The 25,258-nt window shown below is 40.8% G+C and overlaps 1 protein-coding gene across 1 annotated transcript in view; it reads left to right on the top strand.

The window, feature by feature from the left end:
* Positions 1–25,258, top strand: part of nbeab (neurobeachin b) — a 191,559-nt gene that overhangs the window by 91,948 nt on the left and 74,353 nt on the right. The window contains exons 30-37 of the mRNA XM_070828730.1: positions 3,779–3,936; positions 5,439–5,562; positions 6,410–6,529; positions 7,372–7,502; positions 11,678–11,742; positions 15,684–15,748; positions 17,829–17,937; positions 19,938–20,104. Of these exons, the coding sequence (XP_070684831.1) occupies positions 3,779–3,936; positions 5,439–5,562; positions 6,410–6,529; positions 7,372–7,502; positions 11,678–11,742; positions 15,684–15,748; positions 17,829–17,937; positions 19,938–20,104 (939 nt within the window). The remainder of the gene's footprint in view (positions 1–3,778; positions 3,937–5,438; positions 5,563–6,409; positions 6,530–7,371; positions 7,503–11,677; positions 11,743–15,683; positions 15,749–17,828; positions 17,938–19,937; positions 20,105–25,258) is intronic.

Here is a 25,258-nt window from a genome sequence, read left to right as displayed (position 1 = left end):
CTCAATTAAGACAATCCTATTAATAAGATATGTGCTAGATAATCTATACATGATTCATGAGCCCTCAGCTAATGAATAATTCATTAAAAGAGGTTCATGTTTTATCAGCATCCTCTACATCTAATGTAACATTCCAGCTGTGCAAAAACTGCAAGCTTCTGCTCACATTTGGAAAGCAAGATTACATTCACTCCCAGTTCCGACAATCAAAACATGCTAGTGATGCTCAGAAATCTGTCACAGAAAGTTCAGAGGAGAGCAGTACAGAGATCTACTAAATAAATGATATGTGTCATCAGTGTTCTTCAGAGCGCAGCTGTATCTCTGGAGATTATATTTCAGTAAGCTTTCAAGCTTCTCTCTGACTCTTTCTCTTACTTCCCTGTTTGATTGAGTTGATTTTGATGTGATAAATTTCAAAATGTTTATTTTGCTAGTATTGTAGGTATTGTATGCCTGTTAGTTGGTTAATAAAATCTGCTTTTTGTATTTTTGGCCCCAACTACAAAATTACAAGCTGTTTCATTTGTTGAGAAATCAGTTGTAGTAAAAAAGGATGTAAGATGAATTACCAAACGGATTGAAATATCAAGTCCAAGTTAGGTTTCTTTCCCACGGAGCATGTTTTATTTCAGCTATGAAATGGACTGTGGATGTAGTATAATAGCAACATAAAAAAGTCTGTGCTGTTTTGTTGAGAGGATTTCTGGGCGTTTGCTTCAGATGACAGCAGGCTTAGCTTGTGACAGAGCAGAGGCCTGGCCTGTGTCACCCATACTAACTGCCAGAGATTGGACAAGACATTATCTGGCACCCTCACAAACCCAAAGGCCAACTGCAGACCTGATAAGGACAAGCTTTCCCTGCTTTTCTGTCAGGGAGCTCTTGCAAGACCAAGTTCACTGCATCATCCTTAATCCTTGGCCAATCAGATTGCATGTGAACAGAGGTCTGGTGAGTTACTGGTGTGTCTGTGCTTCCATGCACCATTACGCAAGGTCACAAGTGTATCTTTAATCTAAAGCTTTCACAAACATACCAGTTCTACTGAATGTACTGTCATTTTAAAAAATGGAATAATGGCAACGGACAAAGAAATTGTGCAGACATACTTAGATTTTTATTTATTAAGAACAGCTGGTCATCCTTTTTCCCCCAGTCTCTGCAGGGAATATATCACCCATTGGCTGCATTGGTGTAATTATGGATAGAATAGGCTTAAAATCATTTCATGACCCACAGCTCTTTCTTTATGTACTTGCAGCAATTCCCAACTCCTACACTACCCACTTCATGATCAGATTGACACACGAGTCAGCTTACTGAAGTTGAAAACGGGAATGAGAATAAATAAGCCAGGAACACATTCCTATGAGTGTCTGTGACGACAGTTAAGCGGAGTAGGGTCTGGTTGGATGTTAACTTGAATCAACAACTGATTTATTTTAAATTTCCTCATAGATTTGATTTGACAGCAGTTGAGAGCATATCATATGAAAAAGGTAACCACACCAAACTATAATTCAGTGCGTCACATTTGCTAGGAACTCATTTTCATATGATGTGACAAATGGCTTGATGCGACAAACTTTCTGTCTTGTGTGACAGGCTGCCAGTTACTTGCAATCTGTAATTGATTGTTCTAGTTAATTATTTGACTAGAAGGAGGGTGGTGGTTTAGAGGAATGACCTGTCTGATCTGAACCCAAGTGGTGCTTTGTTATTGGACGTCTGTGCTGGTCATGCATTGGCCATTCAAAACACCATGTTTGAGCACAGGGGGATTCATAAGTGTACCAGAACACCTCAAGCCAAAGACTGATGATCGCCTTTGTGGTCGATCTGCAGCTGCATGTCTTGGTCACTCAGACGACTCAAGAATCAAAAGCAGGGCTTGGCTCAGGCTGCCAACAGGGGAGGGGAACTGCTGACCCTGGGGAAATTATCGAGTGGTGGTGGAAAGAACACTGGGGAAGCCTCACCTGAATCCTTGGCAAAGGCCTCTGAGGTAGTTAATAAGCTCTTCAGTTCTCTAGCCTTACAGGGTTACTAGAGGGGTCGAGGGAGTTAGCCTACCCAGTCGACTGGGAGAAGGCATACGACTTTGTCTCCCACGGAGTCCCGTGGGGGCGTACTGTGAGAGAATGGGGTACCGGGGCAGTTGCTATGAGTCCTTGCACAATCGGAGTGAGAGCTGGATTGAATTGCTTAGCAGGCTGCCACTGTGTGATGGCCTGAGCTAAGCAGCAGAAAGTGGATATATGGAATCAGTAGAATTAAATAGGGCCAGTACAGACACATTCAAAAATAAGTAGTCATGGTGCAAGACTGTATTTTCTGGATGGGTTTCCCTGGGTTGTGTTATATGTGTATGTATGTGTGTATTGTATCTATATGGTGTGTGTGTATTCATAATAATCCACAGAATATGACTCTTTAAGTTCATATTTGTGGGGTTAAGTACATATGTTCACATGTATGTTAATAAATAATAATAAAAAAGAAACAAAGAAAAGCAAAACCACTATTTAACTTTAAGTTAATGTGTATAATTGTTCAAGGATTATTCTTTTATACTACATTTTTTAGACAAAATTATTTGGTGTTTTCTCTTGCAGCTCTTCTTTCACGGTTTCTGGTTGTTAAAACCATAATATATATCCTGGTTCTGGAACATAATATAAACCCTGCTGTTTATAGGCCATGGTATCTGCACAAATCTAACACTCTAACACTCTAACACTCAATGTGTACTTTCTGTCAAAGCCTGAAGCTGCTCTGTATGTCTGTACTGGGCAAATGCCAACTAGGAAGGTCTTGAATCTAATGCTCAATGAGCCGTGGTTGTGTCAGTTCAAACACAGACTGTAGCTATGCAAATGCCTGTCAGTAACAACTGCCAAATTGCTCCTGGAGAGCCTCTCATTTATGGTCTGGGATGTTTTCAGCTCTTCCGGGCAGAGCAGAGGGCCACCAGTGGCAAGACCAAATGTAAGGGAAAGTGTAGTAGCTATCTGGCTGGCCTCCTGCCCTGGTTTATTTACTTTAGCTTCTTGTATGTGTGTTTGCATTGCATACATTATGCTGAAAGATGGAGTTACAAGTCAGGATGTTTACCTTTTCGAATATCCTGACTAACGTCTGGGCATACTCATGCTGGCAGGGCCTGAGAGCTCTAAGGGACAATGAAGTTCATTCCTATTCTTTTTTCTTCTAAAACATGTGAATGAATTTTATCCACTGTGTTCTGAGAGTATTTCAGGAGGGAAGATTAGAAAGGAAGGAAATCCTGGATTGTCTGTTCAAAGAACAGGGCTGAAAAGCCTGTGTTCCAGATGCTAGCTTTATCGAAAGTTAGTTTTATCATGACAACATTTGCTAATCTGCATGGCTGGCTAATTTTATTTGAACTCCTGGTTCCAGATTAGTATGCACACTCCACTCCCTCAATCATTGGGCTCAGATATAACCTCACCTAACCACCTTAGAATCACTCTATAGTTATCACATGCAGTTACTACAGCACTTTCAAGGGATTTAGTGTTTTGCTGAAGGGACCTTTGGCAGGGAAAAACATGCTAAGCACCTCTTGCTTTTCCTCCTCACTGTGCCACTTCGCTGCCCTTTTTGCATCCATTTTCCATGTGCTGTTTACTCTGCAGCAGTCTTACAATGATTTTGTGATTTTGAACTCTGTTGAATTTCAATAATAACAGTTCATAGGTATATTTTTACATCCATGTGTGAATGAAACATGATGTGTGTGTGTTTCCTGTAGGAGTGTGGTGGTGCCTGTGAAGAAAACTTCCCCTGGCAGCCTGGCAGTTAACACAGTGGGAAGCAGCAGCAGCACCTCTGCTGGGCTGACAGCTGGCAGCACCCCCAACATCTTTGCTGCTGCCTCTGCGGCCCCCAAAAGTATGATCAATACGACGGGTAGGTCATGCACAAGGTTGCCGGAATATACTTAAACTGTTAAAATTAAAATACAACATCCTGCCCTGCTAATGTGGTTCATTATCAAATGATACCGCTTTAAAGCAGTTTGAGAGTCATCAATTTGAGTAATTAGTCTTCATCTCTGTCTTTGATGCCATTCCAAGAATAGAAACAAAGCATTTCCCTCTGCTGGATCATGTGATCTCCTGTATTCCTGTGCAAGGGCTTGTCACCACTAGATGGCCTTCTTTACCTTCCTATCACTGTCTTCAGCAGCTCTGTGCAGTGCCAAATAAAAACTGCCTTCATTCGGCCAGTGGGATTCCTCCAGATACAGACAAATCAAACAACTCCATCTTAATCTATCTGAATTATACAATTAACAAATGCCTTTACAATAGTGAAAAGAATTTGTACATGTGGCTCTCCTGATTAGTGTGTGTGCTTCTGTCTGACTGACTGCATGCCCCTTCTCCCTCCCCCTGCTGTCACGTTGCAGCTACATTGAGCTGGTTCCACATCAGGGCTCCTGTAGTCTGGGCCTCTGAAAGGACCCACTTAACACCAAGAACCATTAGGAGCTCCAACACCTTTTAAATGTGCTCCATTTAAGAAAAAAAAAAAAACCTCCATCTCCTCTCTCTGCCCCTCTGTAGGAATGTGAGAAAAGTTCCTAAGTCAAAGTGTGCTTTCACCTAAAGCCGCAAGCTCTCACCCAAACCCCATGATCTCACTCACCCTGTTTTTAACCTTTTACAAAGACATAATGATTTTATACTCTGACTTAAGCTAACAAGAAGACAGGACTCAGGGCTCACCTTTAAACTACTGTTGTCATGACACTGTAAATTTGGCTTTGATGCCCAAACTGTAAAAATAAAAACTAAAAAGCCGCTATTTGAGGTTGATTTCATATGTTGGTTGATTCTTTATCTTTGTTGTTGTTGTAAGCAAAATGGTTCCATGCGTTCTGGCTGGCACCAGTTTGAAAAACGGGTTTAGGTGCATTTGGATTCAGTTAAAGATTTGGTGGTGGTGAATTTGGCTCACCATGTTTTTTTATTTGTTTGACTTGGTTGGCATTTGCGCTGACTGCTGAAGTCCTCAGACGGGCCAGATTGTGGCTGGTTTTATAACTTCCCATTCTTTCATCGTCTACTTTCACTTTTTACAGTCTGTGTGCCATTGCATACTGTACATTTACAGCCTTTGGAAATGGCACTGAAATGTAATTTCAGTCAACATTTATAGTGTTTTTTTAAGATTCAGTATTAAATTTAATCTCTGACAGCACAACTTCAGTAGTATCAAAAAAGTGCTCACCAAACAGATATATTTTATTTTAGATCTGTGTTTGTTGCCTAAAAGTCATTCCCCTCTCCTGTGTAAAATTATTAATTACATTGACTTTTATTTAATTAGATCATTAAAGACGTGCATGTTTATAATTATTCTTGAATTGCATTAATTTTACATGCTTCTATCGGTCTTCCCTGCAGGAGCCACTGATGCAGCCCCCTCTGCCTCCTCTTCCTCCAGTTTTGTCAATGGAGCCACCAGTAAGAATCTGCCGGCCGTGCAGACAGTAGCCCCCATGCCTGAAGACACAGTAGAAAACATGAGGTACAACAGGGCCCTCTCTGTTCACCCATGCTCGTATTTCCTCTGGTCGTGAACTCACTTTATTCAAATTGCGTATGAGCAGATTTTATACATAAATAACACAAAGTTGTGTTTGTCCCTTATTTTTCAAACACATGTTTCCCTCAGCATTTTCTATCATTTTTCTATATTTAATGTTTTTGCCTTTCCTTTGAAACGATTGATTTAGTCTACCCGAGCTGATTTGACGGATAACTATGATGTCTACATGCTCACCTTTAAGAAGTGATGGGTTATACGATTTTGGAAATTCAGACGCTTTCTTTTTTATGCCACAAATAAACCAGGGTTTGTTTTTTTTCTGAAGACTGTGGCAAATTTTGGCCTTTTTTTCTGTGTGCATTTGTATAATTCTCTGTGTATATCTTGTTGTGACCTTGACATGTCTTCCTCACGTGCTCTAATAGTTTGTGACAGAGGTCCTAAGTCGTGCTCTGCCACTGACTGCCGAGAACCCAAGTCTTTCTCCACAGTCTCTCTCTCTCTCTCTCTCTCTCTCTCTCTCTCTCTCTCTCTCTCTCTCTCTCTCTCTGTCTTTCTCTTTGCCTCGGTTTGTTCTGCTACAGGAACAGAGATTCAGTTGCCATGGCAGCAGTAACCGACATCACTTAGCGTAACTGTGAAGTCAATGATGGTACAACCCCGCTGCAGAGCCTGATGATGCCTAACTTATATTTTAGATGGGACAAAAGCATCCAAGCTGAATTACCTACTTCAGCCTACTGAAAATGAAAAATATGCATGATATTATTATAGTTTCACGATTTCCTCATGAGGTTTCATCTGATATTGTTTCTCTCTATTTCAGTGCCTTTTGTGAAGTGGACGAGTGTCCACTGCGTGAGGGACTGACACCTCCTGAGCTCAAACCCTTTAGCTCCCTGACAGGATTACAGGCAGCCTCCAGAGGTGCAGGCCAGTGTCTTAGGCAAGGACATTTATGTTAGCCACCTAGACTCCCTGCACCCTGCTTTTTATGCTAGTCTGTCATCACTCTGCTGTGTTTTCCCAGGGTGCTGGAAGGCAGATTACACTACACACTCAAACAAATCTGAAACCAGACCTTTCCTCTCCTCTTTCTTTGCTTCTCTCTATCCTGCTACTTTCTGCCCATCTTAGCTGGGAAAACAAGCCTCTCCTCTCCTCAAGTTGCCTAGTATCTGTGTGTGTACGCATAGGAGCACAGAGATATGCTGCAGCTCGAGTCGTATCTCTGCTTGTATACAGTCTGAGTCGTATGGCTGCATGACTCCAGCTCACAGCTCTCTGAGGTGCTAAGATAATGTCAGGCAGCAGCATGTAGTGAGTGTGTAGGAGATAAGGAACTTCCCTCTGCAGTGTTCAACAACTGTGATCCCATGTGCAAGCCTGGTAACATGTCACAACAAAGAATGCAAACAATTTGTGAGAAATCCAAATGCAAAAAGTATACATATATATGTGTGTGTGTGTAAATATGGCTTTTAACAGCATAAAATCTCCTCTTATTAACATCTCCAGTGATGGCAACCATACACTTGTGGATATCTTTTTTTGGTTTGCATCCTCTGAAATGTGTTGGCTACCCTCAGCACCCACCAGGACTCTGTCAGTCGAGCTACACACTAACTGCTGTTAGCTGTGTTCACTGGGTCGACTGTGAGGCTCTCACTGCTGTCTTCCCGCCTTACCCTTGATAGAAGGGCACAATGCTTCCTCCCTTACATTTTTACTCTAATTCAGGTGTATGTTTTCCTTTTGTGACTTCTGTCTTGATGTGTTTTTTGACAGCATTACTACAAAGCTGGAGAGGGCCTTAGAGAAGGTCGCACCCCTGCTGAGAGAGACCTTTGTAGACTTTGCACCCTTCCTGTCACGTACCCTGCTGGGCAGCCATGGACAGGAGCTACTCATAGAAGGTACAGATATTGCATACTGCATTTTATTCCCCCGAAGTGTGGAGTACGGCCCCCGTCACCCTACCATTGTATATACTCCGCTGGCTGCCTCATTGATGGATGCATACTCAGTAGTAGATGTTGACAGTAGAGTTGCTATTTTGTATACAAGCTGGAAGTCTGTCACAGTCCAATTAAATCTGCTTTCCCTTTCATTCATCCTGTGACATTTGTGTGTTTTGTCTTCTTCATGATTCACTCCACATATTGAAGATTATTCTCCTGCAGTATTTTTAAACATCAGTGTTTCAAAGTCACAACAAATGTCATGATGAAATGAATGTTGAAATAATTGGTGGCCTTTGACAGTGGTATTTTTAGTCCTCAAAACTAACAAGATTCACTGAAAAGATCTCACCGTGTTGCTTGATATTTGAAGGGGATTTTTGTTGTTTTTGGTCTTTTTTTATTTTATTTTAGAATGAACTCATGGGAAGTGATTTTTGTCAGACATCTGGCCATTACAGAAAAACCTAAAAGCTTAAGCTATACTTTTATTGGAAGTACAGTGACTTTTTTTTCCCTGTTTTTTTTTGCTTAAAGAATTCAGCACATTTTCTGCACAGTCCATTCCAAATCCACTTACATGGAAAGTAAAATGAAGTATAGATGCTTACAGAGGCCTTGTTCATATTTTAGAAATGTCTCAGAGATAAGGCAGTAATGGTTTGTTGATGTTACAATGATATAACACTGCAAATAAAACTGGTAATCATGCATGTTTCAGCATAGGCTTGATACTCTCTGTTGCAATGTCTTTGCCATAACAGCCTCATAATTTTATTTCAAACAGCATCACAGCAGTCATATTGCATAAATCTAAGTGCTAGTCGCAGTGGCTCGGCTGTGCAGTGTGCAGAAGTGTGTGATCCCTTTGCTGCACTCCACTCTGGGCTCTAGTCTTATTTCCTGGTGGCTGTGTGAAGGCTTCCAGTGCCTTCCTCAGACCCCAGGTTGGCAGTCTCTCACAGTGCTACTTGTGCCTAACCTCAAGGACTGTCTGTCTGCATGTGTGTGTGTGTGTGTGCTGCCACTCTGCTCCCAACGCTTGTTTTGGCTTGAACTCACAAGAACACAATGTCACCACAGCCAGCGTGTGTGTGTGTATGTGTGTGTGCGTGTGTGTGCGTGTGTGCACAGTGCCGAATATATGTGTGTGGTCTCCTGACTTGCAGTTTGCATAAAGTGAAATGATACCTCTGCCTTTTCTCACTGCCAAAGTCTTTTCTTTTAACTGTAAGCTAAACCGATATTACTTTCAGAAGTCTATGCAGAGAATGACAGCAGGCAGAAAGAATGCACTCCTGTGACTTTATTATAGCCGCTTTCTGAAAGAAGTTGTCTGACACATATCCACTCCCCTGAGCATATTTTATTTATATATTGTTTACACTGCCAGTTACCTTTAAATGGCTAAATGCCAAGATTGTAGCGTTTTAAATGATAAAATATCAAATATATTTAGTTTTGCTTAGCTTATTTTAGATGGGGAAAAAAAATGAAATCAAAAGTTTCTAAATCAAAACTTGTTACTGATATTTGATTTAAGCCTGATTGTAGTCAACCTTGGTACCATACGCATGAGCATGGTCTTATTTATTTGATGTTGTGTATCCTGTAACAACCCGTGAAATTATAAATAAAGTTGTCATTTTAAGCCATTCAAAGATAATTTAAAGTACTATTAACTTAACTATTAACTTTCTTTTTTTTTTTTTAAGTTTCCATTCCAACAGGCAGTTTTTTTCTCCATACATCATGCATGTGCCATACATATATACATATATGTATATGGCCGTGTGGGTATGCCATGCACACTACTCACTCAAGCTCCAGGGAAAGGAATGAAAAATCAGGTAGCATAGCCCTGACAAGTGTGAATATGTCTGTTACCCTTTCACTCAAAGTCTGTCAGCAGACTGACCAAGCTGACAAACCAGAGCTGAGCTGAGAGTGTAACCCCACAAACAAGGTCGTAGATAGACAGCTTGGGCCCCAGCGCTCTTCATCAGACATGTTTAACCCTGACTGGGTCTGTGAAAAGTGCACCCTGACATGGATTAGAGCAGGTTTGTCAGACAAATCAAATGCACAAATTTATCACGTGCAATTTAAATCCTAAACTTATTGAGTCTGCCCTTGTTGCAGTGTGTGTGTGTGTGTGTGTGTGTGTGTGTCCGTGTCCAAATGGTTGAGCTGATTTTGCTGTTCCTCCCTCTCTTTCTCCTTTTCTTCCTGGACCTTCCCAGGCTCACAGTTGAATTACTGTGCTGTAGTGCAAAGGCGCTCCATTTACTAGTAATTACCAGCCATCCATCACTCCTTAGATTGCTCGGGGTCGAGCCTCCCTGTGCCCTATGTGCCCCTTTGCCTCACCCTATTCCTTCACCCCCCCCCGAAGACATGTGGTCACTGCGGCAATTATGTTGAGTGCACCCTGAGCTTTACACTTGGAGTTGGCGGGTAAGGCCTGTGTGTGAACACTGCTGCTGTTGTGATGCCTGCCGCCTGCCTCTTGCTGTCCCCTGAGTGGCCCAGTCTGCCGGCACATTGCCCCACAATGCCACATTCACCCGTGCCTTAACCTTGCCCTGTTTACAGGAAAGGACTGGCAGGCCGTGTTTAAATAGAATGCATTTAGTTTGTCTACCAGCACAAGGCCAGGGTCAGTTGGCCACCTGACTCCAGTGTCAGACTGGAGTGACTTATGGCTCAGCATGTCACAGCTATAACAAGGGGTCAGCCATGGCACTCTGTGTACAAGAGAAGGGTCACATCCTCTCAGAGTATTTGCAATACGCTCCCTCGGACAGTTTCCGCTCAAGAATAGAGATGAATGTAGAATCAGCGACCAAAAGATCCACCCAGTCTTCTAAATATGTTGCATTCTGTGTTGCATTGTATTGTATTTACATAAGCAATAACTGTCCTTTGAACGTTAATATGAAGTTATGATATCAAAATATATAGTTTGTTGTTTAGTGTCTGTCCGAAAAGACCTCTTTGATTTTAGAGTCTTTGCAGGTTCTAGACTTGTGTTTTGAATTTTGGAGGCAGGGAAACAATATTGCTTACTGAAAATTTGGAAAAGAGATTCATATAAGTGTGATATTTTAATGTAATTTAAAATTGATTTTAGCTTTAGCTTCAAAGTAAATAATAATAAAATAAGTAAATAATTTCAATATTTTATGTTGTTGCAGTCATAGAAGGGTTCAGATACTGTTAGATAGTTCATTAATTTATACAGTGTGGAGTCAGTCGTCACATGTCCTCTATGTATGGTCTTGACTTTCGATGGATCCATCGTTGAATATTATACAAAGCTAATGCGCAGTATTTTGTGACTGACCATTTTAGAAATTGGTCATCATGATAACAGCCAGTGGTGCATACTATTATTTGTCATTATGAATTTAGGTGCTGTACTGTATTGAGCACAGCTTGTGCAGCATTAACTGAAATCGTAGATTGAGAATATTTCGTTCTGTCCTGATTGACTCCCTGCAACCCATGAAACAATGTCAGCTGTGTGGCACAGAGTTCTACTGCTGCCAGCCTATAATGAGTCCCAGAGAGTTGCATTCTTTCCTTTATTAATGACTGTGCCTTTAATGGTTCCTGCCAAGTGCCACATAAGGAGCTGGAGATGCAGAACACCAGACCAGTTGCAGCCATTGTTTCTGCAAATGAGCTTTTTCACACCTGCCCTTGTTTTGATTAGAGAGTTGTCTGCTTCTGCGGCTCACCGTCTACAGAATGGAGAGCTGTGAATGTCTCTGTTCACTTCTGTGAGTGGGTGCGGATGTGTGAACTTAGGTGTCTGTGGGCGTGGAGGGGGTACTCGCATGTACATGTGTGCATCTGCTCTGTGCACATCTATTCTGTGCAGATGCCGTTTGTCTTTACAGTTTTATAATCGGCAAATTAGAAGCATAATTTAAGGGGTTACAAATTGCTTGACACTTTGCCTAAATTCTAACTCATACAAGAAAAACAATATAGCTTCATCCTTTAGTTCTATACTCTGCCAGAAATTTGAGTATTGTCTTATACTGCCACATGAGTGATAAAATAACTAATGATAATACCCACAGATATTCTGCATTGAACACCTCTGTTCATCTGTTTTGTCTCTGCAGGTCTCGTGTGTATGAAGTCAAGCACCTCAGTGGTAGAGCTCGTCATGTTGCTTTGTTCTCAGGTGAGTTTTTTTCTTTCTGCTCCTTTTCACAATCCTCTTCCTCAGCCTGTCTTTGCCTTTTTCTCTCTTCTTTTTTGTGTAATATGCCTTTCTCCGGTTTTACCTTGTTGAATATAAATTGACATGTTGCATATTCTGGCAAATTGTACACGGTCAATTCAGTTAGTCCTTTTCATTTACCTCTCTAACTCTTTAAGATGTATATTCTTAATACACCAAATATAGGTGCAGTCTTTATCCAGTCAAAATGTATTAACTTAACTAAAATTTATGGTTAATGCTCGCTTAAATGCTAAGGGCACTGACTTATCAGAGAACAGGTTAAATAATAATAATTAGTTAGTTTGTTAGTTAATTTGCTTTGTAGAATTTTCCATAAGAAAGGTTTCCAAACCAATGATGACATACTGACACATACAACTCTCAGAGAATCCAGTGATTTTCTCACTGTGTCCCAGAGCTTTAATTCTGAGCCCACCTTTAGAGAATGAGCCCTACCTCCTGCAACACTGCCAGTGACTGATCACCTCCAAGCTGACTCTGAATCTCTTGTTAAGCCCTTGTTTTAGAGAAGGTCAAAGCCCCGATGTAGCAGTTAGAACAGGAGATATTTAACATACCTTCTGTCAGCCCATCAGTCTTGCGTCGGGAGCTCATAAGGAAGCCATTACTTGGTGCCTCTTTGTGGATCCAGACTGCAGGGCCAGAGCCTTGAGGAGGTGGGCTGCCACGATGTGTGCTCCATGGTATCCATAGTCCAAAGCCCTCTTCTTCAGGGAGCTCAGCCTTAGGCCATTATTCAGGGGCTTTCCTCCAAAAATGTACATAAATGAGGCAGCCAGCATTGAGTTATTGTTGCTCTTTTGAGGGTTTTTGACGGTCTTCTTTTGAGCTGCTTTTCAGTCTGTAGAGTATCTGTGGGAAGTTGCTTTTTTCAGCTCTAGGATTTATTGCAGATGAGAGCGTCAGCATGCTGTTAAGCGTCTGAGTCCATCCCCCCTTTACACAGATAGCATTACTGCGGCTCCAGAGGTTCCTGCCATTAAGGGCTCTAGGGATGAAACCCAGGCTGAGATATTGATCAGACAGCGAGGCCTTGAAACTGGACCATATAGTTTGTGTCCTTCTACAACATTTCAAATATAGATAAGCCATTGCATCCTATAACACTACCTGTAATTAATCCAGTTAATATGATTTAAAAATCATACTGTAAGAGCTGTTTTATCATGATGATACATTGCACTATACTCCTCATTTATACTCCTAACTTTGGTATCACGTGCTGTATCTTCAAAAAGCTCTTCTCTAATGCAGGGTGAGCTTTGGCTGGCATCACTATGAAATGCCAACTTCAACATATCCCTCACATATTTCAACATTAATGCTTTAAGACAGCAAGGAGGGCACTAAGCTGACCTTTAGTCCCTCTCTGTTTTGTGACTTGTCAGTTTTATGAATGAATTAGAGCTAATGATCTGCCTTTTCTTATTTATGCATACTAATCACAGTAATCATCGTGTGGCTGGCCATGGGTGCAGACACTGTGTGTCTCTCCTCAGCCTGGGCAGCTGAATGAAAAGGTCAAGCAGCTCTGTTTCTTGTAACAGCTTAAGCATACAGGGGGGATCTAGAGTGGAGCCACAGAGATTTAGTGATGGAAGGTCTCCAGATGTGGAGAGTATAACAGCGCAAAGCAGAGCAGATAAAAGCAAAGGCTCCCGCTCACTGACAGGTTGGATTGAAACACCACAAATACTTAGTGCCCTGCTGAATTTCAAGAAGATGAAAGTGGGAGGAGAGAAAATGTTCTCAAGGCCAGCAATCTGTGCACGGGGTTGGGACTTGTATGATTGTAGGCATAAAAAAGTGTGGTGGAGTATATTGGAGTTAGTGAATTGTTTGGTTTTACACACAAATGTACTAAATGGTTCAGTTTTATCACTTTGATTAACATTGTTTCCAGTAGCAGCAGGACGCTGTTGTCATCAAAAAAGCTCAGGTAGACAAACTATATAGAACCTGTCCAACACCAAATACCAGTGTTAGCAAACAGATGTAGAGATTGTGGAAACTAAACCTAAAATAGAAATAGAATGACCACTGGACTTATATTTGCTAAGTTGCCTGAAACACGTCTAAGAGAATTCTAACATTACAAGTTAGTCATAGTGATGATAATAAGTCAAGGCTGCTTTTTGGTTTGTTGTGGAGCTCTTCTGCCCCTAAAAGGCCAAGAACTCAATTAATGCAGCATTAAATCTCAGCTTTTCACATCCAAGCTACTAAACAAACTTCTAATGGCCAGAGGTGCTGCACTCTGATCATGGTCTGCATTTACATCACAGATCACGTCTCTTTTTAAGCAGCTGCACGTCAGGCCTTATTCCCTTCAAATGGGCAACAGAGAACTTTTTAAAATCTATGCAATCAAAGGCAGCCTCCTCTGGGAGCTCTGTTCTCCAGTTAAAAAAGACAAGAAAAAAGAGAGCCTCTGAAGTGCTATCTCCGCTGTCAACAAGCATACCTCAGACAAGATAGCAAATTTGACTAGTTCATGGTGTGCCTCCACTGAACTGCTGCCATTTTCCTGGCGACGCCCATGTGTCACATCTGCCTTGATTTCCGTATTTATTTTTGTCACGTGAGCGTGGTGCAAGTGGAACCTCAGAAGACTGGCTGTACATGATCCCTGTCCAAATCAAGAACAGCTTATTCCAGGCAGATACTGTAGCCGAGGAAGGGGGTCACGAGGAACATTTGGAGACCAGATGCTCAGCAGTTTGTCAGCACCATCTCCCTGATTTAACGCATCGTAGGGTCAGACTGTGTACTCTTGCGTGAACCGGTATGTGTCAGGCACGACAACTGGGTACAAAAAACACATGCCCATACATAATAATGTCAATGTCAGTTGCTCTGGTATACACAAGAAATGCTACTTACCTTGTCCAGACACTGACATAGAACAAACAGTGTGTCACATTTGTGTTTGACTACAGATTATATCTCCATAAATGTTTTCATTTGAAAAGGCCTATATTATTAATTAATGGAAATTTTAAATGTATAGTCACAAGCAAAGGCCCCTTAGTTAAGTGAATAGCCTTGGGCTGCCTATACATTAGTAGCCCTTTGGAATGAAAACCATTTTCCTTTCATTTTCCTCTGTTTTCCCTCTTCTTTTGAACTGTGGGTTTTTCTGTTTTCTCTTCCATTTGCGCCTCAGTGAGGGCACAGGAGAGCTGAATTTCCCACAGTGAAAGGCGCGCTCTCAAACTGCTTTTTAATCATTTCCAGAGCATGTTGTGAGACAGCAAGTGCTGGCACTCTGGCCCAGGGCTCGGATCCCTTCCAGGCGTATACTGCAGGGCTCAGTGAGCCTGCTCAGTAATCTGTCACTGTAAGGGACAGAGGAAATGGCTGTATTTAAGTGAGAGGATACAGTTTCATCCCACAATTACATCTCTCCTGTGTTTACAGATCTTTTCACAGAGGAAGAGAGGATGGTCACATGCTGTGCACGATTTCAGCTTTTTATAACCATCACTTTTTTTCTCAAGGGATATAGGAACTAAATGCTTTCTTTACCTACTTGGATTACACACTATGAAATATAATCTAAATTACAGATGAAATATGCAATTTGGATGGTGAAAAGTGATTCTTCTGTATGAGTCATTCATTTCTGAAAGATCTTGTTGCACACTGGATCAAAAGAGCATTTTGATACTGATACTGTTTTTTTTTTTTATTACTGTGTAAAGCTTTTAGCTCTACTGCCTCTGATCTCTTAGGGAAAAAGTGGCCATACTGATATGATTCTGATTATATTGTGTGTTTGTTTTTAACTTTTAGCAAACTATTAAAGCCCAAAAACAAAAACAAACAGAAAGGACAAAACTTCTGTGAGTAACAGAGATTTTTTTTTTTTCTTTCAGGAATGGCAGAACTCCATTCAGAAGAACGCTGGCCTGGCTTTCATTGAGCTAATCAATGAAGGAAGGTAATGTATCAGCTCACTGTAATACATAGTGTTTAATCACTCAGCCAAGCAGAAGTTTATTCATTCTTCTGTTATCAGTATATTCTTTTTGAAGCATATTTCTTCATCATTGCAGCCATGAAAAGGTTGTTGGACCAAGTAGCAAAGCATAGATTAGCTCTAAGCCTCTTGTTGGCTGCTCTGCAGGGGGTAACGGTAAATAAGATTGTCATGACTACGTGAAGTAAGAATATCAACACTAGAGTGCGGTCACCCTCTCTTATTGTCTGCTTTCCTATATCTTTGTATAGCCTGTAGCCTATAGCCTGTTTTACTGTACGTCCCAGTCTCCCTTGCTCTCTGGGTGTGGCCAGACTCACAGTTTTCCATAGAGCAGATCAGGGCCGGCTCAGCCTCCTTGCCCATCTGCTGACCCATCTGGCTAGGCCTTCCCTGTGCCCGGGCTCTTGCCACAGTCCACTCAGGCTCCTCTCAGTCCCCTGCTGTCCCTGGAACAAAGAGCTTCAGTCAGTAGGGCCACACGGCGCTGTCCAGGGTGCTGCTGACAGATACATAATTTCCCAGTCTTACTCAAGTCTCTGCACACCTGCTCTGCTTAACTAGACAGATCTAGAAGCAGCTAGAGTCTGGTAAATCTGTTTTCCTTACAAGACGTGGCTGACAATCTTGTCGTATGAGCTACAACAGCAGATACAGTTGGTAGTTGTTTGCTGTTCCTCCATTTCACAATGCAGCCATTTGAATGCTAAAGCCATCAAACAGTTAAAATGCTCTAAAGCCTTAACATGACTGAGGTTAAACTGAGACTTTACTTCATTATTAACACTGCTCCTCTCCAGCATGACTAGCTGGAAGCTATGTTCCTATGTTGTTACAGTATATACAAATATATGCACTATTATCTTCTGCTATGTTGACCCCTGACTGGTGTTGAGATAAACAGAGATATACTGAGAGATATACTGTATAGTGTGTTCTAAGGCACTCAGCATAAAATGGTTTGAAACACAATCTGATAATAGACACTTCCAAAGACCAGTTTTACAATTCTGAGAGACTCTGTCTCTGAACTGTTTGTGCACATGTATATTTATTTCTTTATTTTTTTTTTTCACATGTGCAATCACCAGACAAGGACCTTTCAAGAGTTTTCAAATGGCATGGTCAATGACTTTAGCAACCAATGAACAAAGAAAATATACCAGGCACATCCTGCCTTGGTGTGAATATTCATATTGATAAGTTGTAATTGTCTATGAGATGTTAATACAAAAGTGTGATAGAGAGCATGCATATCTTTTTTTTTTCCATGCCCAAATATCACTCGTCAACTTGCTTTCCCATCTACTCTTGGTTTTAAAACAAAGCTTGGCATTGTGAGCCTCAGTCTTTGAACAGTTAACGTCTGTCTATTAATGAGTGCTTGTCAACAGTTAAAGAGGCAATAGCAGCTGATGAATGCAGGCTTGGGATTACTGCCTCTCCTTGGGACAGAAGGGAAATTACAATCTGTATCGAGCACTGGAGAGGAACAGGGGATGCTTTAATTAAAACAAAGCTAGCCTAATGGTGTGTAAAATGGCATGTAATCTACACACAATAGCTAGGGCATTTTCAATTATTAAAGATACGGGAATTTAAATGTGAATGTGGGAGGAGACCACAGAGTCTCTTGAGTCAGCCATGTGAGAAGTTGTTCCCAGCCGGACTTGTCAGCAATACAGGCCCTGGGTTGGTGTTCTGGTCAGTGGGAAGAGATGCTCAGTCAATCAGGAGTATGCCAGACAGGCTCCAATGCTCTAATGACACACCATTCCCTCCTTAATGCTACAGAGGGATCTGTCACTGACCTGCAGCCTTGCAACATAACACAGACAAATGATGCTGTTTACGAGCCTGTTCTTTCAAAAAGAAGAATGTTATACAGTCCTGAAAAGCTATGTTTGTCTTAACCCTGCTCCTTTCTTAGGGGTGCCATTAGTGTCATTACAACAAATATTAGCGAATAAAAAGGATATATTTCTGAATTACTGATGATTATTTACTGTAGTGTTGTTTAACTTTCTCTGTAATGTTAAAGGTTGCTCTGCCATGCCATGAAGGACCATATAGTTCGGGTTGCTAATGAGGCTGAGTTCATCCTGAACAGACAGCGAGCTGAGGACGTCCACAAACACGCAGAGTTTGAGGTATAAACTGTGTCATTCTTTCTGGCATATGAAATTGAATTCACTTTTATTGTGTAAAAGGTAGATCGTCAGCAGTGAATAGCACTGTTGCTAATCACTGGATCTCCAAATTCAAATTTCAGATTCTGAATATTTTATTTGCCTCCGAGGGGCAATTTTACGATCTTCTTTTGTTAATCTTCATATGAACTATGTATAAAAATGCCATTCAACTGTATGTACGCAGTAATTGTGTCCCTCTGTGTCCTCCAGAAGATTAACACTTCACCCTTGCAATTAGTATGAAGGAATCTAATTACTGGTAGCAAAGGGGAGTGCAAGCAATTTTAATCCAGGATTTTGATATGAGCTCTTGCCAACAAACTCGGGGGATAACCCCCTAAGTGCCCACCCACATCAAGCCACTCCTGTTTCAGATATGAAAGGAAAAGCTAATAAGGTTTAAGAAAATCTTATAATGAATTTTCCTGCAGCAATGTGTATTTCCACTAATGATTGTTTGTATAAAAATGCGAAAATAAAATCTTTGCCTTTTGTATTTTTCAGTGCAAACTAGTTAGCATGGAGCAAAGAAAAGCCACAGAGATTGATTACACAATATGAAAAAATCTTGCAGTTTGTTTGGTTGTTGTAGAACATCAGAAGATACATGTTTTTATGTGTAGCCACACAAGCACACAAGCACACGTATACTTCCACCTCCACTGTTAGCAGCTTGTACATGTGAGGAGTGATGAGTTTCTTATCTGGGGAAAGCAGCCTTCCTCAAACAGCTGCTTGATATACAGTTCTTGAGGATCCTTGACCTGCTAGATAAACTGGAAGAGACGGCTAGATATGCAATGTCAGGAGAAGGGGGAAGTGTACCTGGCCCCATCCGTTCTGTCTGCCAGCTCCAGACAGCCTACACTTTTCATCTAGGTCTGACGTTACTTTATTACCCACTCTCCAAGATTGAAGATTCAGGACGCAGATAAGACATTTTTACAATTAAGTTGGTGTCAGGGTGAAGCATCATATGCTTTAAAGTGATAAATAACGTTTGATATTTGTCACAGCATCACGTGGTAATGTGAGGTGACAAGCAGAGATTGAGTTATCTGCCTTATGAAGAATATGTTGAAGTATAATATCTGACAGAATTCAAATTTGAAGCAGCAAATTCAATTAACTTTCAGCTACTGTTAGCAAATTAGATTTTGAATATTAGCAAGAGTTCCCTCAGGGTGGCATAGTAAGACAATCTTGTTTAAGCTGCAAAGATAGAGTCAGATGTGCTCCCCTAGATTACTTTTAGCCACCTGGAACACTTAGAGAGTTGCACTGCCTTCTTGAAATTGATTTAAAGCCAATATCTCAAACTTTCAAATTGTGTCCAGTTGATTTTAACTTTATCAATCAATATTGTTTGGACTTTTACATCATAGATTTTTTAAAATGTTTATTTCATGGGCATAGGGCATTGTGTTCTTGTCGTACATTTTGTTTCAGAAAATGGCTGCATATTTTACATATTACACCATTCTCTTACCAGGGGACAATGACCTATCCGTGGATATAAAGGCAGTGTAGCTTTGTTAACCTTGACAGACTATATTCTTTGTGGATCTATTAGAGTATTTTCCCTTCTCCTCTAATAGCACCATCTACAGCTACCTAGCAGGGAGCCTCATCTGTCCGCAGTTAGGCAATGGACTGTCTTCATGTGCTTGCCATGATTTACTACACTCCTCTGAGGGAGCAGAAATATATCTCTCAGCTGTCCACTAATATCTTTATGCACTCAAGTGTGTTGAATGAAGCCATAACATTCTTCAGTGTGACAAATGCTCCATTAGCAGGTATATATTATTCTGGCTTTATTCAAGTACAACATTCTCAAATACCATTAGCACAATGTCAGACATCACTTTTGGCAGTGGATACTGTACCGAAAGCCATAAATATACAATGAGTTTCACACTATGTTTTCTTTTTTCCTTTTTCCAATCTCACATTAGTCCAGCTGTGCCCAATATGCTGCTGACAGAAAAGAAGAAGAGAAGATGTGTGACCACCTGATCAGTGCAGCTAAACACAGAGACCATGTGACGGCCAACCAGTTAAAGCAGAAAATCGTCAACATCCTCACCAACAAGCATGGTGCCTGGGGGACACTGGCCCAGAGGTAAGCCCTCACACTTGAACAACTTCGCCTTCAGACCAACATGGGCCATGTAAAGTCTTTAACATGGACCATAGCTGCTCAACATTAGGTTCAACCTAGAGGACAAAAGTTACCTGTTCACAAAACTCCACAGTGATGGGATTGGACCACCAGTTAATGTCATTTTCCCAGGATCCGATAGGGTCAGCGATCGGGTCAGCAAACGCAATTACAGTGTGGAGTGGCTTAATCCCCTGGGGACAGCTGATTGGCCAGTCATCCGACAGACCGGGATAGAGGAAGGGGAAGAAGGGGGTTGGGGTGTTTCTGCAGTGTTGTCTAGGCATTCATTGACCCTCTCAGTAACACAGCCCAGCACCTGGTGGTAGTTGCAGACTTCCCCATGGGCCCTGTTAAAATAACCGCCAGCTCTCCTGCTCTGCCTTCCACCTCTCGCCTGCATCCACATGGTCCCACAGATACACAGTTGAGTGGCAAGATCAAGAGCTAGATATATTCGACAAGACTAACAGAGGTGTTACAACATACTGCTTGTATTTTGTACTGAGCTAAGAAGTGAAAATTTGAACATTTATCTTTTGTTATAAAGACAGAACTGGGCTTCAGTTGCTATTTTGAGCTGAAGCTGTCCTGGGGTTTATTTAAAAAAAAAAACTGGATGCAGGCCAGATGCAGAAATGCACAGCAAAAGAATACAATGTTCACCCAAACATTGATCCAAATACTTTTGTTAATTGTGCTGTGAGCTGCAGTCTGCAAGACCAGACTCTTGTGAAAGTCCTCCACTTTTACACAACCCATCACTGCTGATTTGCTAAAACAAATTTAGCTTATTTGCTGAAACAGTAGCTTTGGTTTTGTTATCACATTTTGAAAATACAATGCAGATGTTCAACCTTGTTCACTGAAATTGTGTTTGTTTCATGTCTGTAACCGTGTTTACCACGGTCAAGAAAATAATATTCTAGCCGGTGTAATTACTTTTTACGGTTGTATTTTATATCTTTGACTTGCAGTATAGTTCAAAGAGTTTCCATCCAAAACAGCAGATGTCATAAGCAGCTACATTTGGTTTCTTTTTTCATGGATTCATGGAAGATTATGCACCGTGGCTCGTGCCTATTTACTTGATATCAGATATATGTATGTTGTCATCATTCCCTGTCATTTTGTGTCATAGGTTTGACGTTTCTAAGAGGACATTAATTTGCTGCAATTAGTTTCAAAGCATCTACAGAGAAACTGCAGATGTACAAAGAATAGGTTTGGTTTTTGTAGATATTGTCAAATGAAAAAGTATTTTGGCTGTGTCTGAAAAGGTTACAGTGTTGAAGTACAGATTTTCATAAAACTGACTGAACCTTAGCAGAAGTACCCATGACAAAATCTATTGAATTGACTTCTGGGCTCTTGTTCAAATATTTATGGAGCCCCTCTCAGAGGCATAGCATTTGCATTGAAACAAAAGGTTATTGAGCGTGGGTGCAAAACTTCCAACAAATTCAAATTTAATGGTAACCTCCTGGTGAAGAAAAATGATGCAATATGCTCACAAGCTCAAGGCAGTGTTGCAGTTCAGCAGCTTAGTCTTATTCAATGCTACATTAACTTTCCCATTTATGCTGCTCTTGTAAAATATAAAGCCCTCAAGCATTTTGAGGTGGCTGTCTGTTATGTCTGTGTGTTTGGTTCTGTGTGTGTTGGAGAGAGAGAGAGACAGAGACAGAGAGAGAGAGAGAGATAAGTTGTTAATGTTTGTTTTCACCCTCATGCACAGAAATTGCTTTGCCTTTTAGTCCTAAATTCTGCCTGGAGACATCCCGAAGGACATTTATCATTTGAATATAGAATATATAAACAAAAGTATTCTTAATAATATTCAGACAGAGGGTAGAAACTAGTTTAACTTATATGTTTATATTTTTTTCTTTTACCAGTCTGTCATTACATTGATATATTGGCTTGCCATCAGATGCATAATTTCTTTCTGAATTACAGACATCTCTGAAGGCCACTTCAATTTTGAGCTGTTCTCTTTGTGGCAAACAGTGTAAAAAAAAAAAAGTGCTGCAGCACATACGACAACAGCAGAAGACAAGGAAATAATCTGTGCAAGCCTTGAAAACAGCTGCTCTGCAGTCATGTGATATGAGTGAAGCATAAGCAGATCAGCCCCTATGGTGCTCTGTTAGATCATACTATAGGCTTGCTTGATGATGAATGTCCCCCTGTATAGAGTCAGCATAGGAAAATCAATACTCCTCAAATTGAAACAGTATAGGGTTATATTGATCCGCTGTGCTAAATCAAAATGAGGAGGCTTTGATACATCTCTCCAAGACAGCTCCCTGCACAGTAATGACACACTATCAATTTTAGCTTTACACTGATAAATCAAGTTGAAAATTGGATGTCAGAGTTTTTTCCAGGGAGAGAGTGATTTTCCCTGCCCTCTGGTCTCCTCCGCTGTTGACCCTTGAACCCTGCCAGTGGATTATAAAGTTCAGGTTCGTCTAAAGTGAAAGTAGATGTCAAAGCGAGGCTGATGAATTTATTGAAGAATAATGTCCACCACTTTTGCAGCGTAGAGTTACTTTACTGTCATGATAGTATAAAGTCTCTCTCAAACTGATGAAGAGTAAGCAGCAACTGTGTAAGTTAAAGTATTAATATACTTAAAATACACATAATTATATGGATGGATGGAAATATATGGTGGATATACATACATATATCCAACTTATTTTGATTTTGTTCTTGATGAGTGAATTTTATTGCATTATTCAAATTTTAAAAGTGTCCTTTTTAATGGTCCTGTATCACAGAAATATAATGTATTTTATTGGAGTTTGCACCATTTACATCTTGCGCAGATGATAGAGCTTTACACCGATACCCAGATACACCTGCATGCTAACTTAAACTTAAATGTTCACCACCTGAATTTCAATGAACCTCTTGCGTCATCCTCTACAATTCTTACTCCAGCAATCCTGTGGTACTAATTGTTTCAACACAACCAAGCTAACAGAAATGTAAAAGGGGCTGAAGGAGACAAACCTCCCTTTGTTCCCATGTGAGCGTCCATGTTCACATCAGCAGCATCAGTGACAGCTGACGGAGGAGCCCCCGCTGGCCCCCACAGCAGACCTTAACCTTACCTGACTAGTCTATTGATTGTCAACATTTCTTCTGTATAATTACTTTTTTGTAGCAGAGGAGAGAAAGGAAAATGGCGGCATATATTGATCTGTGGCAAGGCAGTGAAACAGCCGTTTCCCTTGACTAACAGTGAGTTTCATCTCTCACACTTGATGAATGGTAACAATCTGCCCGTGGATAATAACTTTGTGATGGAATGAACCTTTTTACTCACGATGTGCCCAGAGTATTTGGTCTCGCCTGAGAGGGTTATCAATTCTAATAGAAGTCTACTAGCGCAAGGGGGGAGAACCTTTAGAGGGCCTTACAGCCTCCCAGGGTTCGAGGTCTGATGACCCCTCTGGGGCCAAGGTCTCTGGTTGAGCCTGACAATATAAACAAAACAATATACAGACAATATAATAGACATAATTCAAAAATATTATTCTTTTTGACATCCAAAGTAGCAAAATATGCATCATCTTCTTTACTTTCTTGATCACACACATGTAATGTATTCTTTTAAAGGCATACTTTTGTATGAAGTTAGAAAGAATGTAGTTGAATTAGGCAATTTTAGAAATCACTATTAAATTAATGAATTATAAAACTCTTAAATGTCCTGTTTTTCCTTCATGCAGACCTTAGAGGTTTGTACTCTGCCCACTGCACCAAAGCTTGCTTTTTTTTGGTATGAATCACTCCTCTGCATACCATTTTTCCTTTTTTCAGGCCACTGTCTAGAGAGGGTTCCTTTTAAAACAGCTTGCAAGTGATAATGTTTTTAATTCTTTATTTAATTAGATCTTATTCAAAACATGATGTTCTTTTGTTCTTGCAAGCAGATATTCTCTCTACTTGCATTTGTTCTTGACCTACACCAGGCTCTGTTCCCTTGGGGCACTATTAACCTTGCACACTGTGCTAATTATCTCTGGAAAGAGGCCCATTCACACAATCATCAATTTCATCGGGTGTTGAAATTGAGCTGGGCATCGCCTGACTGTGCCCCATTTCCGATGAAAGATGGGGATCCACAAAACTGGCGATCCAGGGGAGTTCACCTACAGTACAGTACGGCTCCTCATCCCTCGTCTGATCGCGTACGTCTGTCTTCATTACACCAGATGACCTGGAGTTCATCTTGTTGCTGCTGTGTTGTTTCCCTTTCGTCTTTGTCCAATATCCAGACCCTTGTGTGTGTATTCTCAATCTACAAAAGAAAAGTCATACCCAATAACTAGGGAGCATTTGGATTTTTGCATGGTATGCTCACGCCTGCGACAGTGTTGAGTGCAGTGATGATAAGAAATGGCGAAATTAAAGAGATGAAAGTCTTGTGTGCCATTGGCAGCCCTCAGTGATAATCTGATCATGATGTTGGCCATACACTCACTTAACGCTTGGCATTCGACAGACACATGATCTAACTTGATGTGTTTTTATAGAGGAAATTACTGTGATTTTTTTCTTAGTTTATAGGTTACTTTGAAAGCAGTGGGCTGATAAATGCTCATCACCATATGGTTGCCAGTCACCACTTCTTGATGCACAGTGTTTTTTTGGCTCATGTTGTGTTTCTTTTTTTTTTTTTTTCGTCAAGGAGCAGTATCTTGAGGAATGTGCCATAAAATGCTTACCAAAAAGACAGCACTGGTTGACAGACAATGTTTTAGCATTTCCTTGCTTCGATCTTGAGGGTCTGGTGCCTGATGGTTCTCATAATGTATGGAATCCCTACATTACAGATCCACATATGTGGTTGTCATTTTAATGCTATCAAAAGACCGGTTTAATTAAGTAACCTTACTGGGTCAAATGAGAGTTCAAGTTTTTATTTCAAGTTATTTTTTTTGATTAGTTTTTTTTTATCTACTTTTAGATGCAGTGAGACTTGCATCACAAACTAATTCCTCATGGACTTTGTAACGTGCAGTCACAGCATGTTAGGACAACTGAAAACGAAAGAAAAGACCACTTGTCTTCAGTATGTGTGTGTGTGATAGAAACCAG

Source organism: Pempheris klunzingeri, chromosome 4, assembly GCF_042242105.1.
Source record: "Pempheris klunzingeri isolate RE-2024b chromosome 4, fPemKlu1.hap1, whole genome shotgun sequence".
Classification (NCBI taxonomy): domain Eukaryota; kingdom Metazoa; phylum Chordata; class Actinopteri; order Acropomatiformes; family Pempheridae; genus Pempheris; species Pempheris klunzingeri.
The sequence above is the reverse complement of the archived record's forward strand: the minus strand, read 5'-3'. Positions and strand labels throughout refer to the sequence as shown.